Raw genomic sequence first — 16,343 nt, 5'->3', positions numbered from 1 at the left:
ACCGACACACACGCAAACTGGCCGCCACAAAAGGAGAAGCTGCATCGCTTAGGCGATGATCTTGATGCCATCCTGCTCGCTCTCTTTTTTTCTCTCGCTGTTCCGGTTAGCACTTCTTCTCGACGATCGGGCTTACGATCGCCTGCATGTGGGCCAACATGAACACCCGGGAATGGGAAAAGCGTTCTTTCGAAGCCTTCTAGGTTTGGTTTATAGTCACATAAAAATGCAATCAACTGCATAAAGTGCCAAGCGGGTCAAGCAGGAAAATTCCATCTAAGCACGCTTGCCCACTGCACTCGCGGGTGCCTATGTGTGTATAGATGAGTGTGTTTGTGTATGTGTGTGATTCTAAAGAATGAAGCGTTGCGAAAGTAGCCCGTGATGCACCGCGACGCTAGCCGCTAGGTTGTGCAATTGTGCAACAGGTAAGAATCTTTTTTTTTTGTGCATCGTATTTTCATTTTGCACCCCCAACCAGCTGTACCGAATGATGCAGAAGTACCATCACCACCACAACCACCACCACTAGCACAAAGCGCGCAACTGAACCCGTGGTGGAAGCTAGAAAATAACGCCCCCGCTCGCAGCGGAAGCACGCGGGCAAACAAAAGTGAAACAATGGCCCGCTGGGTCGAGACCTTCAAAAAATGGTCTCGTTTCACTCCGTCCGTTTGTCGACAGTTTTGCATTTTAATCAACACTCTGCTGTCCGTTCTAGCTCGCGGGCTGGCGTCGTAATGGAGGCGAATCGACGCGCCATCGCAGTCGTAGGGGGCATTTTATGAGGATTTTTCTCGCGTTTCACGTCATCCCTTGATCCGCGCGTAGGTCTTCTCGCGGGCACGCGCACTTTTGTCACACAAATCGCGCCACTAGTCACAGTTTTGGGGGGAGGAAATGAGCTAGATCACGCAACGGAACACGATCGCACGCTGATAGGAGAAACCGTTGCCACTTCGCACCGGTTCACTTGGATGAGCCTGCCGCCGACATACCTTTCAGCGTTCGATCACTCCGGCACGTGGCTTGGTTTGGCGGTTGATGCTGCTGCGGCTAGCTGGCAGCGAGGCGAAACTACAACTAAACCTCCTCGGGACGCCATGTTGATTCGGGTGGCTCCGGTTCGCCCGTTCAAGTCGGTACACACGCACACGCGTCCGTGGTTGCGTCCGGGGTGGCCATTGTGTTCGTTAGATCGTGGTTGCTGTGCCGTGGGCGAAAAGGTAAACATTGCCCACGATCGCCGGGGCTAGGAGTCAAACACACCCAGAGCGATCGAGGGTGCGATCGTCGTTTAGGGTTGATTTTGGTTATGAAGAAAATTGTAGGTAATTGAGTAAGAAAATTTGAGCGATTTATTTGTGAATGAGTTTGAACGTTTTTCGAAAAAATTTGATGGTGACATTCAACAGTTTTTTATGGAGATGGATTGAATATTTCTCGGATTCAAGTACATAAAATAATTGTACAAAAATGTTCACCTGAATAAGGACTTACTACACCTCTTGAACATCTCTCTACACTTTTTAGTAAAATAAATTAATTTTTCTCCAATGCAACTTAAGAAAGATAAACCTCGGGACCGTATTTGCTAGGGCCCCAATTTCACTGTTCCACCAACACCAGTGGAAAACGAGGCTCTGTGCGCGAGGTTCCATTTGTGTTGGAAAATCCGGCCAACGGTTCACTCCCTTCCAAGACCGACGCTCGAGTGCCGTCCTACGATCGCGTTCGTGAGCAGTCTGAATCGCAACGTCGACGGTTAAGGTTGTTACCGGTCCGTGTCCGTGTTGATCTGCGCAACACATCACTACCAGGTTGTGCCCAGTTGCAAGACGATCGCTTTAACTTTTGTGCCCACGCGAAAACGCACTCACGAGTGCCGCGAGGATTGTGAGATCGACGTTTGCTTTCATCGGGTTCGTCGCTTGGTGTGAAGCATGATTGGGAGTGACTACGTGCTTGAAGCACACAACATCTACCACACGACCGAGGTACGTATGAAAAATTCCCTGGTGATCGAGGCGTGAGTGCGCATTGCCCATGGTGCACCGTGCGAACGTGCTCTGAACGTGGCTGGGAACCCAAGGTTTCTCGCTTGTGCTGTCATTGATGTCTTTTGTTTTGATTTTGCTCTGGCTTGATGCTCGCCGTGCTGGATCGTCGTGTTTGTGCTTGAGCAGGTTGATACTGGCGGTTGCTTTAATGGCGGCGGACAGTCGGCTCTGGTGCTGAAAGGAGTCCACCTTACCGTGCACAGTGGCGAGGTAATGGCCATCCTCGGGTCGAAGGGCAGTGGAAAACGGGCCCTATTAGACGTCATCGCGCGCCGCTCGGATGGCTCATCGCGTGGCCAAGTGCTGCTGAATGGAGCACCCCTCACAAAGTCCCTGTTCCAGCAGCGGTGCGGATATGTCACGCATGCCTGTGACTTCATTCCGGGCCTTACCGTCTCGCAGACGCTTCACTACACACCCACGATTGTAAGGCACCGAACGAGGAACTTGATCCCTTACCGATGCTCGAGTTTATGCTAATGCCGGTTCTTTTCCTGTGCATTTCAGCTGGGCGGTTACTTGAAGAGCTCCAAAGTGCGCCAGGTGCTGGCCGATCTTGCCCTCTCGCAGGTGTCCCATAAGAAGGTGGAAAACCTGAACATAAGCGAAAAGCGGCGTCTCGCGATCGGCATCCAGCTGGTGCGTGATCCCGTCATGCTGCTGCTGGATGAACCGACCCAAGGGTTAGACCCACTCAGCGCTTACCTGCTGATAAGCATCCTTTCCAACTCAGCCAAGAAGACGGGCTGTGGAATTTTGCTATCGCTTGAGAAGCCTCGATCGGATGTGTTTCCTTTTCTGGACAGGTAGGTCGGACACAAACGCGATTGTTTCCGTTTGCAGGAGGAAGTAACATTTGTATGCGTAATATTTTAGGGCACTGTTTCTGTGTCTGGGAGGTGCCGTGTATTCTGGAGGAACCAGAGCGATGTTGGAGTACTTTCACGGCATCGGATTTCCTTGTCCACAGCTGGAAAATCCTCTAATGTACTACCTATGTCTGTCAACGGTGGACAGAAGGTAAGTCCGTACATATTTTACTCTTGATGCCTGTTACAAACTGTAATATTGCATTATTGCAAGAAATCCGAAAAAAAATTGAGTAACAGGCATTTTTTATTTGTTTATGATTACATTTTTAGCATCAATAATTTTATACTACATAAAATAATAACAACTATGTATAAATTAAATGTGTAATAATTCATACATTGAAATTGTATGCTGTCACAAAGTCAATTAGTGCTATTAGTACATGATCATCAAAAAACCATTTCATTTTGATATAATAATCCTCCTAATCTCACCAAAAGCCATTATACATCAAACGTTGTTAATAGGTACTATTATCATTACGAGATTACTCACTGTACTTTAAAATTCTATTTTTTGAGAAATGATCTCTCAATCCCCAATGACATTTCTTTTATGATCTAGGATTTCAAAGTTCATTCCATACCAATTGACTATACCAATATTGCTACGATGACCTGAATTGTAGTATTTGGAACCTTTATTCTTTTATATGGTTTGATCTCCTAAGAAATGGAATTCAAGCACAAGGCAAAAAAATAGATAACATTAAACAAATATGAGAAAGCGTAGCATTTATAACACGTGTTGCAAATATTATTCTCAATCATATGGTTAAATTTGATTTTTTTCATCCGCTCACGTCTTTATATCAGTGACTATGAACATCCTTTTGCCATAAAAAAAAACAGTCTTCTCTCATTTGTTTAAATAAAATATGATGTAAAAAGATGCTCTATCACTAGACTCACTGCCACTGCACAATGTGTCATAACGACCTAATCCGTGATAGCTGTGAATTTCACGTCGAAGCTGTTCGCGTAACGAGCGTCACATAGAACACGGTGATGATGGCACGAATGTTATAACACCACGTGTTCCCCCAATGCTGATAACACGCATCAAATTTCACCACGTTATGCACCGTGCTGCCGAGCCGTTAGAAGGCAGTAACGTGCGGAAAGTCACGTTAAAAATCGACCACATCGTGCTAGGTGGCCAAAAAAGGTTGGTTGAAAGTTTTGTCCAAACGTCACGAATCGTCGTTTCGATTTGAGCTTGCTTTGTTCTGGCCCTTTGGCGTGACGTGAGCGACATCTCACTGCATTTTCACCTGTCTTCGGTGAAGCCTACTGGGTTTCATCTCACTAGTGAACGCTTTTTCTCACGAGCCTCCCTTCAAGCCGGTGGTTTTATTCAAGCGGCTCACAGTATTGGTGGCGTGTGTTGCTTGCACGATTCGTTCTGTGACGTACGTTGGAGGCACACCAGTCTCAAATGAAAAAAGTTCCTCTGAACGACCGCGAGGGAGCAAGAGCGAGTGAGTGCGAAGACTGAGCGTAAGAAAGAGAGATGCAGTGAATGAGGAAAAGAACAAGGGACGATGTGCGTGCGTCCGGTTTGGCGAACGAGAGTTGAACGTTCTAGGGGTTGCGTGCGTTCGCATCAACGTGAGCGGTGAGAGGACACACTTGCGTCTTGCGTGGCTTCGTTGGCCACGGTGGTTCTAAAGGGTGGTGGAGAGTGGGTGGAGGCCTACGGGTGTGCAATGCACAAGAAGCCTAACCGTGTAGAAGAGCATCCCGTAGAAAGGGCTGACGCGTAAGTGGAAACGAAGGGTGGCAAGTGGGAAACCCAAAGCCAGACGCAGTCACGCAAAATGGCACCGGCTTGGGTTTGGGACGTCACGAAGGTGTATGAAGCGGATTGCGGTAACGCATGACGCTGGACCTAAGGAGCGCACGGAAATGACGCTGTATTGTCCGAGAGGCAAATAGAGCGTACGTTTTTGGAGTCTCACGTGAATCGAGTTTATTTTCCCCTCGATTGCTTACGAAATTGAGCATTCCTTCTGGTCCATTTAATGTCCATCAATTTCAAGCTGGTATTTGACCGGACTCCTGCTCCAAACCCTGCCTCGTGGTTTTCGATTTAATCTCGACACAACACGGCACGCAACCCGTCACGAAAGGGATGCTGGGACCCCGGGGGTGGGTAGAATCTTTCCGAACCGGGCAAGGGCACAGGTAGACGGTGGCCCAGGATTCCCTGCGAGGGTCATGTGAAACCGGGAGCGAAGAAAACGGCAGAAGAATCCCACCTGGCTGGGAATGGCTGGAAAGAAAGGACGATGGGAAGGAGCGTGCGCGCGGGAAAACGTGACCAACGGGGTTGCGGAGGCACGCGGAGAAACGTGAGGAACACACCGCACACCGGAGCTGTGAGTGAGTGAGTGAGTGGACAAGCGCGGCGAATGTTGAATTCCGCGCTGTGCCCTTTTTTCGTGAGAAGAAACGGACGCGCTTGGCTCGAGAACCCTTAGTGAGAACGCACCGTGAGCAAAAGAGGGAGTGAGAGAGAGAGAGAGTGAGTGAGTGAGCGAGAGAGAGCGCATAAATAGGGGTGAGAATGAGCGAGATTGGTGTGTGCGTTCGAGCGGGTTCCGGCACCGAGGCTCGAGCGTGACCGCTGACTTCGCACACGTTCAATTGTACGCCGGAATCCTGCGAGAGTGGCACGCAACTCGACCCCGGGACGTGAACTTGTGCGGTGTTATCTCCTGCGGAACCGGACCGCACAGCTGGCGGTGGAGCGAGACAGAGAGCGCGCGCGCGAGAGAGAGAGAGAGAACGGTTTGTTGTGCGCGAGTGAGCGGCGGTTTTTTGTTGGTTTGGCCCTTCACTCGCCAGAACGAGAGAGCGAAACCGGTAGCACGTTGACGCGGTTTTGCCAGATCGTGCACGAGTTTAATCATCAAACCTCCACGTTTATTGGCGTGGCGTGAGAAGAAGGGCAGAAAGTTCTAGCGTGTGCGTGGCTCAAGCGCACACGCACGCACGCACGCCGTGTGCGTTTGCGAGAGTGACAGTTTTCGGGAAGGGTTTCCCGGTCACGGTGCGTAACAACCACCGGTCTGCTGGAATCGTGAATCGCCACAAACCCGTACGGGTGTGTGCGTGTGCCTGTGCACCGTGACATCCAGTGGGAGGAAGGTTGGTTGGGTGGGCAATCGGCGGAAGTGCGCGAGTGCGTGGCTGCTCCACGGCCATCACACAGGTTGGTGGCACGGAACGATGGCGTCATCTCACGCACACACGTCACGAAGCCAGCAACGCGAATTCGAGCAAACGGTGCACCTCACGATGTCCGTCATTGTCGTCCGGTGCTCGTTCAGTCGGCGAAGTTTGTGAGCCTGCGATCGACCCGAAAGGACATACCACCCATACATTCGCGCGCCAGGTGACGGAGGAGAGTAAAACAACAAGAAAAGAAAAAAGCAAACGCAACGAAACAAAGTCGACAGTGCGAAATGTCACGTTGAGTTGACACGCGGGCTGTGTTGCTGTGCAAAGGTGCCTGTGCAGAAATAGGACCTGCGAAACAGTTGAAAGACTCCACGAGCAAAAAAGGACCTGCGAGCGTAATGCGTCGTGCTGGTCAACCGTCAAACATGCCGGTGGACAACGCCAACGTTGATGCGGTGGGAATGAATGGTGAAATGATGGGAGAGGACTCCCCAATGAGTCCTCCCGAGGATGGCGTCGGTTCGGGTGGCAGTGGGAGCGAGGAAAGCAGCAACTCTCCCAGTGCACCTTCATCGATCTCCTCCTCCACCAGTGGCTCATCTGCGTCCACCTGCGAGGCATCATCGCCTCCTGCAGCAACAACAGCATCAACAACACCTGCTCAGGCTCAGATGCTTTACCTGCCCGTTGGGCTGGCCAACATCAAGGAGGAACTGCCGGAACCAGAAATACAGGTAAGCTTGACGGTGACCGTGCGTGACCCACGCCGTGACACAGACAAAATGGCCGCCTGCGGTGGTGTAGCCGGCGCACAAGAATGGCCGGCGCACAAGAACACCGTGCGCGTTTGTACACGCGGAAACATCACCCCATTGCGAGGCAATCACTTCGAGGAGTTGAGTTACGCGCGTGTTCTGTCCTTTTTGCTCGCGCGTGCTTTTTTTGTTCGCCTGGCAGGCGCGATCTGACTCGACATATTTTTGTTGCTGTTAGCCCTGCTGCCGTAAGCCCCGTCCAGCGTTTCGAACCCCCTTTCGTTTGGGGAGGGTGCTTCGCTTCACCGTGCTTTGTCACAGCGTTGTCACGTCTGTTTTTTTTTGCTTTCCGTTGCTCACGCGTCCACTGGAGATGGCCGGTGCAGCAGTAGAGTGGAGTGAGCTCTCTTGGAACGAACGGTCCGACCGGAACGCATCGGTGGACCGCGGGTTGCGCGAAAACACGCGTGCGAGGAAGGGAGATCGCACGAGCGAATAAATTTGCGCAACCTAGAGAGAGAGAGAGAGAGAATGGGGGCGCAAAAGAGCGTGTTTCGTTGTGGGCTTCCAGCTCCAGGGGTTTGACAGTTCCCCTAGTCAAACATGTTAAAATTTGTTTCCTTCACACTCAAAATCGTGATATTTTATGCATTAAAGCAAGTGAATTACTAAAATTACTGCCATCATTTGATCCCAATAGCAGTTTGCATCCTTGTTTGCGTTTTGTTTTGTTTTGCATCACAACAAAAGGATGCTGACAGTGACAGCTAGAATGTCAAGTAGATCCTTTCAAAAAACGAAATCAGGTAGAATGCATTCTTTTAGCTCCGAAATGCAAACGCTTCATCCCTGCACTAGGCGAGAGCGAACCTTTACTCTCCGTTCACGGCTCTCCGTCTCACTTTAGCTCCCTCACGCTCTCTCGCTCACACTCACGCTCCCCAATTAAAAAACGCAAACACCGGGTTTGTTGTTGTGCCTCGCAGCGAGTGGGGTTTGTTTTGCTGAATTTTCTTCTTCCCTCCCCCTATTCGCACCCCCTTTCGTGCCTACCAGTATGGTCGCGGGTGCGCCGGGGGTGATTGTGTTTTCTGTCCCCCGTTCCGACGCCATCCCACCCACTCACCCGCTGTTGCCATTGGTTGGCGTGACGTGCGGTCGTGAAAGTACGGTTTCATTTTCGTTTTCTTCCCTCTATCTCGCGTGCTTCGTCGCGAGGCGCTTTTAATCTCTTCCCTCCGGCAATTGCACAACGCGCAATAGAACGGCGTTGTTCGGCCATTGTTTCCGCCTGCTCGTCCACCCGCCTGGTGGTGGGCTTTTTCCACCCTTCCAGAACGGTTTTCTTGGAGCGTCGTCGCTTCTTTTGCCGCATCACGGCGCCACTCTTCTTTTGCGCTGGCTTCCTTTTCGCGGTCCTGTGTAAAGGGTGTCGTGCAGCCTACCAACTCCTCCCCGGCGGCATGTCGGCAGCGAGGCACTTTGCTGGGCTTTCGGTTTTCGTGGCTTCTTCCTGTGCTTCAGGCTTTTCTTTGGGTGGCGTGTTCTCGTTCTCCCATTTTCGTTCGCCTTGTTTTTTTTTCGCATCACAGGAGCCTGCTCCAGGGCGACCTGGGAAAGGCATGCATACAGTGGAATAGAATGGTAGAATGACGCACGTACGGTGGGTAAACTCACACACAACCACACGCACATCATCGTCGTCCCCGTGCACACGCCGCTCGCGTGTTCACACCATTCGTTTCACGTTTCCTTTGGTCCGGTATTCGTTCGCCTTGTTGCGGTTGCTTCTTCTTCCCTTTTTTCTCGTCGCTCGTGGGTCGCTTTTCTTACGCCTGCTTCGTGCACTTCAAAATGGCTCCCCTGCACGCTGCTGGGGCGCCGCGCTTGTATTCTAGCCACCGCCTCGGGGGCAGCTGAAGAAGAAAACGGACAGTGAGAAGAAAAAAAAAGCGTGTGCCAACCCTACACGACCACTTGTTGACTTTTGGGTACCGAGGCGTCGGTGCGAAAAATGGCGACGCTTTTTGAGTGACGTCCCGTTTTTCGGGATGGAACCCATGCGATTTCCTTGAAAATTTCCTCGGGCGAATGTGTGCCTCCGGTTTCCTAAACGAACTCGGACACGCTAGTGGCGCTGTTCTGTGTCTCACGTGCGCAATTTCCCTCCTCCAACATTTAACCAAGGATTGATTAATCACAAAGACTCCTTCTATTTTAGGCCGATTCGGAGGTATCCCTGGAAGAGGGCCACGTGCTAGTGCAGGTGCTCGAGGACACCCCCAACGATGAGGCACCCCCACCGGAACCGGAAGTGCAGATACGCGCGGGAAAAGTGGACGAGTCCTTCCGGAAACTGACCGCCGCCGACACCGTTACCTGTTACCCGGCCAAGGGCAACGTGATGCGGGTGCAAATGGGCAAAGTGACGTACCAGCTGACGGATCAAATGCTCAAATCGGGTGCCCTAGCGGCGGCCATGCACAACCCGCACCTGCTCACGAAGGATCAGCTCGAGCGGATGATATCGGAAAAGGATCCGGAGCTGGAGTACCGGAAGCACCACAACAACAACAGCACCTGGCAGCGCTACATGCCGATGTATTATCGTGGCGTGAAGCAGAACTACGTGCGTTGCCTCGAGTGCGGCTGGCTCGTGCTCCACAAGGCTAGCACCGGAACCGGAAGTTTACTGCGGCATCGGTGTAAAATCAAACTGCCGTCCGGTGTCGAGGTGAAGCTCGAACCGAAGGTGTCCAGTAGCTGGAGTGCCACGCACGGAAAGGCCGGATCTGGTGCGAAATCGTCCGCCACTGCCATCGGTGGGAAAGTGGTTCAAGCGGCGACGACGGCACCGGGGACGGTGTCAGGTGCGGTGGCTTCAGGAACTCAGGGTGCAACGAGTGCAAGTGGGGTGGTGAAATATGGCACCGGAACGGTTCTGCCGCAGAACGTAAAAGACGAGCTCGTACGACAGCAGGCATGTGTCCTTTATAAGGGCATCGTAAGTGCGGACCTTTTCGAGCAACCGAGCTTCCGTACGCTGGCTCAGATGCTGGTCAACATTGGAGCGTTTTACGGGCAGCAAAGCGAAGGGTTGCTGGCATCCCGTGACGCTCTGCTCGACTCCGTCCTACCCGCGATGTACCATGAGGCCAAAAGCCAACTTAACAGGGTCCTGTCCGATTGCGATCTGACGTTTAGCTTCAGTTTGTTTCGGCACGAGCACGAAAGGCGCAGCTACGTTGCGATTAACGCGTACACGGTTGCTTCCGATTACTACTTCCGGCCACTGCACGTGAAAACGCTCGATGTGACGGGACAGGAGGGCGCGTACGTTGAACACCTGCAGCGTATTATCGAGGACAGCCTTGCGCGGACGTTCTCCGAACCGATTAAGCTCGTGTACGGAGGACCTCCGTGTGATGCACCGGATAGCACCGAAACGGAACAGGCACTCCGAGGACACCGCGAGCAGTACGAGTTGATTCCGTGTGCCGTCACCATGCTGTGGGGCATCATGAAACGCGTGCTCGAGCTTTTCCAGTGCGACAGTGGCCGGTACCTGGAGCGATTCCTGATCGAGGGTGCGCCTGGTGATTCGGACGAGGACGAATCGGCACCGGCTGAGTTCGCGGTCCTTCAGCGGTTCCTGGAGCCATTCCGTGAGCCCATCCGTACCCTGGCGTCGGATACGGGTGTCACCATTAGCGAGGTGGTGCTGTGGCGCAAAAAGCTCGAACTCAGCTTCCGCCCTGAGCCGGATGATGAGGAAGAAGTGCGATTGCTGAAGGAGACGCTGGTGGCTCAACTTGCGGAGCATTTTCCACTGCATGACTACCACCGCATAGCGGTGTTTCTCGACCCAAAATTTAAGGGTCTTCGCTTTTTGCCTGACGACGAGCGTGATGAGACGCTGGCTCGAGTCCGGCATCACCTGCACGCTGATCTCGAGGGCATCGAGCGCGTTAAACGGGGTCAGTACGGTGCGAACGGGTCCCGAAAACGACGCAGCTCACTTCCGGCGGCTGAGCTGCGGTTCTACGAGTTTATGGACGCATCGCTTAAGCTCGAGTGCGACGATGTCGTTGACGATGAGATTCAGCAGTACGTAGATGTGAAGCTCGAGAGTGCGGTTGATATTATGTCGTACTGGCGCACCGAGACGGCGTATCCGCTGCTGAAGCGCCTGTGCCGGCGTATCCTAAACATTCCCGCGGCCTGTGATGAGATGCGGCAGCTGTTCGGTCAGACCGGTCAGCATGAGCTGCAGAAGCGGCGGCTCGCGTTGAGCGACCGTGAGCTGGACATGGTGATGTACCTCCACCAGAACGTGAGCAGCCCGTGAAGCGGGTGCGATTTGCGGAAGGACAGAAGAGAATAAACTTTATATTTATTAATTTTTAAGACGGTCCTTCTTTTTGACTTTTCCTTTACTGATTACCCACATCCGAAGATCTCTAGCAGCAGCGAGCATCATGTTTTATCTGTGTCCTGAATTTTTCGCTTTTCATAGGTCTCGTGACCGGTTCCTGGAATCGAGCCAACAGATCGAGGCTCTGGTAGAGCGATTCGCGCGTGAAACGCCCATCCCGGAGGCTCCGATCAACCCTATCGGTAGTGGAAAGATTCCACTGGCTTATGGCAAACCGGGCGAGCTAAAGGTCTGGGGCATCCTGTATCTGTAAGTAATCCTCGCACTGTGTAACGAAATGATCAAGCCGTAATCGCGAAACCTCAACTTTCAGACGCTTGCTAGCGGCCACCTTCTCGTGCGGATACGCCGGAATGAAAGCTATGTTCTTACGTCTTCTTGCACTCCCAGTAACGATGGGGTTGCTTTGGTTGTTCTACAGCCAGACTGGAGACGATGCGCACGGATTCTTCAGCAAGGGTGGCTTAATCATGAGCGTACTGGCGCTGAGTTATGGTGTTGGAATTTGGGCCACAATCTCACTATGTAAGTGCGAACCGGAAGCTTCGGAAAATGACAGATTGATCTTCTGGTATACTAACCCGTTTCCACCCGTTTGTTGCAGTTCCACCTTGGAGGAAACGTCTCTGTCAGGAGTATGCCGAGGGATTATACACTGGCGCAACGATGCTGATCGCGTACAACACCGTCTCGATACCGTTCTCTTTTATCTCGTCCGCACTGGCCGCATGTGTGCTCTATCCGTTGGTCCTTGATCCTTCCAATCCAGATGGCATGACATTCGCTTACCTGCTGGTGGCCCTCTGGACAAGCTTCGTCCTTGCTGAGCAGTTGTGCGTTATGTTCCTGCTCGTGATGAAGTCGCAGTTAAATGCGGCCATCGCCACGTCATACATACTGATCATCTGCCTTTCGTTGGCCAGCGGTACCATCAGGTATGATAATCCAGAATGTCAAATAATTTCCAACTTCTGCTCACTAGACTGTTTATCTTTTTATATTCAAAAGATCTACCAAAGGATTGCCCGGCTGGCTGCAGGATAACGCCAAGGGAGTGCACACAAAGTACGCCAGCTCGCTGCTGCATACGGCCACGTTCTTAGGTCGGAAAATGAACTGCACACCGGCGAATGGGATCGTTTGTCCTCAGCCTGCTGACTTCCTGATGGAGCGATTGGGACGCGCAACTCCACAGGAAACGACCGATATTGCCGCCAGTATTGCCTTCGCACTCGGGTTGTGCGCATTCAACATGATCTTGTATCTGCTGCCGATGCCCCGTTTTGTGCGGCGAAAGTTTCGAGATTGAAGCATTCTTTTCTAAATGGTATTTTATTTAACTTAAGGTTACTATTTACTTTATGTTGTGCGAGAGATACATTCTAATAAATTACATCCATGAATTTTACCTATTAGAGCGTTTTAAGTATGTTATTTAATGAAAGAAATATTCCGCGATCTAAGGTAAGTCAAATATACGTTGCATTTCGATGTTCGCAGGGGACTATTAATTAATTTACTCAAAGTACTGATATTCTGATGAGAAACTCAGTAAAACGTTCTACCATTGAACGTACAATGTTGCTGCATAAATTAAATCACTTTTTAATATAAAACTAAACCACGAAACTTAATGCAATTCATAGAATGCAACGCTTTTCTTTTCAACGTAGTGTGCAATTTGAGATTTTCATCGCATTTGCACGCAAGCTTGTGTAAAAGTAGAATCATTGCAAACATCCCTTATTTTTCGATGATTTCTTTATGCACTTAACTCTCTAGCTTTTTGATTTGCTTGAACATAAAATTTATGATTCAGTTTAAAAAAATAGCCACTGCGAAATAGTATCAAATTTCTTCGAATACAGGAAATAATTTCCGAAGCTACTAAGTAATCAATACATGATCTTGAATAGACGAAATTTGGAGCACATTGAAGACTTAATTTACTTTTCGTTTTCAAGACCTGTTAATCATGAAACCGAAAATACCATCCAAAGTTCTAACTGTGAAGCATTCAAGGCGGCTATGTTTATGTTAGAAGCTATCTACTGACGCTCCGTAACATTCGCGGATGTCACGTCCGGTGACTCAATTTTCCAACAGCATTCCTCGATCACCAAGTTCACGCTTGGGCTAGATGTTCATTAATGAGATCGCACTAGCTAGGGGAATGCTTTAGACTTCTAGCTTTGCTCGTTGTAATGTATTTTTCTCTTTTCCTCCCCACTGAATGAAGGACATCATGGCACCACTATCACGACCCTGCCAAAGTGATGCCGAAAAAGCGCGGGGTCGTCACGCTAATTACTACGCGCCGCTGCAAAAGACCTATTTTCATCTGCAAATAGCAATAAACAGAAACCCTCGAACATGCCGAGCGGTGCTTTAGATTCGGCATTCGATTGTGCCGTTTCCGCCGCCGGAATCAGGATCACCGATCTTGATCTACGTCGCAAACCTCAACCGAACCGGGGGTCTCGTTGCTTGGCTTCGATTGAGGGACGATTTAACGATCGTTAAACCATTAACACGACGCAGCCGGACGTCGGTGCGACAAGTGGCCCGGGAAGATGGCTACCACGTTCTCGTTAGACCCCGAAGTCGAACCGGATGTACGAAGAAGCGGGAGGGTTGATGATGGCCCCGAACAGCCGCTAGAGGTCGCTCGCTTACATGAGCAGCTCGCGGGAATGCATACAGCGAAGGAAAGTGTATCGTTGCGTCGTAAAACTGGCCCGCTGCGTGTGGGAACAATCGAAGCAGTGAAGTTAAACTTTACAAGTATTTCATTAGGTTCTTGCGTGTGCAACCCTCGGTGGACCTTCGTGAAGGACCCATCAAACGACAGGCAGTGAGATGGACGTGCGTTTGTCAGGTGTGTGGGGGGTGCGTTTTTTTGTTGTCTTTTTTCAAACACCGTGCGACAGCCCCATTAAGGTCATCGTGTGGACGAGCAAATGGAGAACGGGATGAGTGGTGAGCTTCCAGATGTTCTTGGGATGCATCGTTCGCTCGGTGCCCATGTTTACGACGTGAAGGCATTAATCTGGGGTAATTACTGCACCATCGAAGGGCACTCCGGACTGTCGGTGAGTTTGTCGTCGAACGCCGACCGAAAGGGCACAAGTTAGGGGACCAAGGGCTCTGTGGTTTTGTGAGCTAACTTTCGATGACCGCGGCCGGCTGAAATGATAGGGGAATAGGCTGCAATATAACGATGACGTGGGATGAATTAGGTGCTGCCAGTGACATTGACAATGCCGAGCATTAGGTGCAATGGAATTTTAAGATCATTGGTTTGTTTTTTTTCTCAAGAAACTGGAACGTATATCCAATTTACAATTATCGTTTCTCTTAATTGGTAATGTAGCACGATGTAATTTTATGTTTAGACAACTAACGACCTCGGAGAATATTTCTTGTGCCTTTATGGAGATTTTAACATCCCAGGCCATGGTTTTTTTTTCAGAACTACCAGGAATACAAATAAATTCCAATTAAATACCAATTTTTAAGCCAATAATACGAAGACATCTTTCTTACTATCTAATAGACATAAGAGCATTATATATAATCAAAAATAAGCATAACTTTTCAATGGAATATGCATTTTTATGTAAAATTATGAACGTTCTCTTCGATATAAACAAGGTTCAATGTCAGGTATAATGCATATGCTTTGAAGATGCAGCTGTGAAGATATTTTGCATTCATTTTCATCCTTTATCGGTTATCATTTCAATTATCACTCCCATGAAAAAAACAAATATCTATGCTCACAGTATTTATAGGGCTCAAGTACTTGCAAATTTTGTTCCAATTAAGCCCCGTTTGTGCCGCATTGGCGATTTTCACACACGATTCCGTCTCAAATGAGGAAGCTTTATCGCGCTATTTGCCACGATGCGACCAGAAAAAAAATCATCTCCTAGGCATAGTTTGGCCACTCAACCAAACAGCTCATGAATCCAACGATCTGCCAAAGCTAAACCCCAATTAAGATCGCTCCGATCTGGCGCGCCCGTGTTGGGGAGATTTTTGCGCTCCATCTAGCATGTCTCCTCCGCATCAGCCACCATTACCTCATGCGCACCATTGTTCCGAGTGACGTGATTAGCACGTTTGGTGAATTATGCGCCTGAGAAAAGGGAACCATCGATGGAACGCAAACGAGGCGGACTTGAAGCAAAAATACACAAAACTCCATCTGCCGGCTTGCGCACCCCCTTCGGATAGTCCATTCTTATTTTTTTTCGTGTCATTTTTTGTGAGCTTCTGCCTGTGCTGGCATTTGGCTTTAACCACACGGTTTCATCAGCACGAACGCGCCACCACTGACCACCGGCTCTGGCCACAGTAAACAGGGCTAATCATCGGTGTAGCACCAGGCAGAACCCTCAACGTGCCGAGCCGCCGTATGATCAGACGAAAAGACGTCGACAAGTAATAAGCAACCAGCCAGCTTGACGTTTGAAGCCACAAATTGTGTGCGCTTCGGTGATGGCGCCAGAACGCGGGCGGAATTTGCATTGTTGATTTACATGCACACAATCGGCGCTTCCACACACGCCAGGCATGGGTTACTTTTTTAAGGGGTCACTGGCGTTGAGAAGAAGACGCCATCGTTAGGATGGATTTTTCCGCGCGCTCAACGAAGCGTGGCTGAGCGATATCCATCTCCAAGCGCATCACACCACGGAAACCGTATCTGGTTGTCATCCGAGCGATCTATTGCAATTAAAATTAGCAACTCCACCCCGAGGGCTGCTCGTTGAGTCAAGGTTGCAGGGCGGAATTTAGGAACAAAACGTGCGTGCGATTTGGGTCCCATGGTTGGGTAGGTTTGTTCGTCTAATTGGGACGCTGCTACATTATTTGTAAACGAGAACCATCAACTAAGTCTGCCAAAATGTCAATTGACTCGCTATTCTCAAGGTGACCTGCCATGATCCGGGTTTGACAGATGCGTCTCGAAAGGAAAATGGCCGAAATGGAGCTTTCGATACCGCACAATTACGGGCTCACGCAAAAA

At 50.2% G+C, this 16,343-nt stretch overlaps 2 protein-coding genes across 2 annotated transcripts; both read left to right on the top strand.

The window, feature by feature from the left end:
- The first annotated feature begins 1,943 nt into the window (after nt 1-1,943).
- Nucleotides 1,944-12,666, top strand: LOC128722092 (ATP-binding cassette sub-family G member 5). Its single transcript, XM_053815915.1, has 8 exons — nt 1,944-1,997; nt 2,187-2,486; nt 2,568-2,866; nt 2,937-3,080; nt 11,390-11,557; nt 11,622-11,833; nt 11,913-12,243; nt 12,317-12,666. The coding sequence occupies exons 1-8, from the start codon at nt 1,944-1,946 to the stop codon at nt 12,615-12,617; spliced, it is 1,809 nt and encodes a 602-aa protein (XP_053671890.1). The 3' UTR covers nt 12,618-12,666.
- LOC128722091 (uncharacterized) lies at nt 6,537-11,477 on the top strand. Its single transcript, XM_053815913.1, has 2 exons — nt 6,537-6,852; nt 9,095-11,477. The coding sequence occupies exons 1-2, from the start codon at nt 6,544-6,546 to the stop codon at nt 11,219-11,221; spliced, it is 2,436 nt and encodes an 811-aa protein (XP_053671888.1). The 5' UTR covers nt 6,537-6,543; the 3' UTR covers nt 11,222-11,477.
- Nucleotides 12,667-16,343: the final 3,677 nt, after the last annotated feature.

Source organism: Anopheles nili, chromosome 2 (genome assembly GCF_943737925.1).
Source record: "Anopheles nili chromosome 2, idAnoNiliSN_F5_01, whole genome shotgun sequence".
Taxonomy (NCBI): Eukaryota; Metazoa; Arthropoda; class Insecta; order Diptera; family Culicidae; genus Anopheles; species Anopheles nili.
This window is presented reverse-complemented; position numbering and strand designations above follow the sequence as displayed.

Coding starts and splice junctions, on each gene's coding strand:
- LOC128722092 (XM_053815915.1), top strand. CDS start 1,944: ATGATTGGGAGTGACTACGTGCTTGAAGCACACAACATCTACCACACG. Junction 2,487..2,567: donor TTCACTACACACCCACGATT/GTAAGGCACCGA, acceptor TGTGCATTTCAG/CTGGGCGGTTACTTGAAGAG. Junction 11,834..11,912: donor TTGGGCCACAATCTCACTAT/GTAAGTGCGAAC, acceptor CGTTTGTTGCAG/TTCCACCTTGGAGGAAACGT.
- LOC128722091 (XM_053815913.1), top strand. CDS start 6,544: ATGCCGGTGGACAACGCCAACGTTGATGCGGTGGGAATGAATGGTGAA. Junction 6,853..9,094: donor TGCCGGAACCAGAAATACAG/GTAAGCTTGACG, acceptor CTTCTATTTTAG/GCCGATTCGGAGGTATCCCT.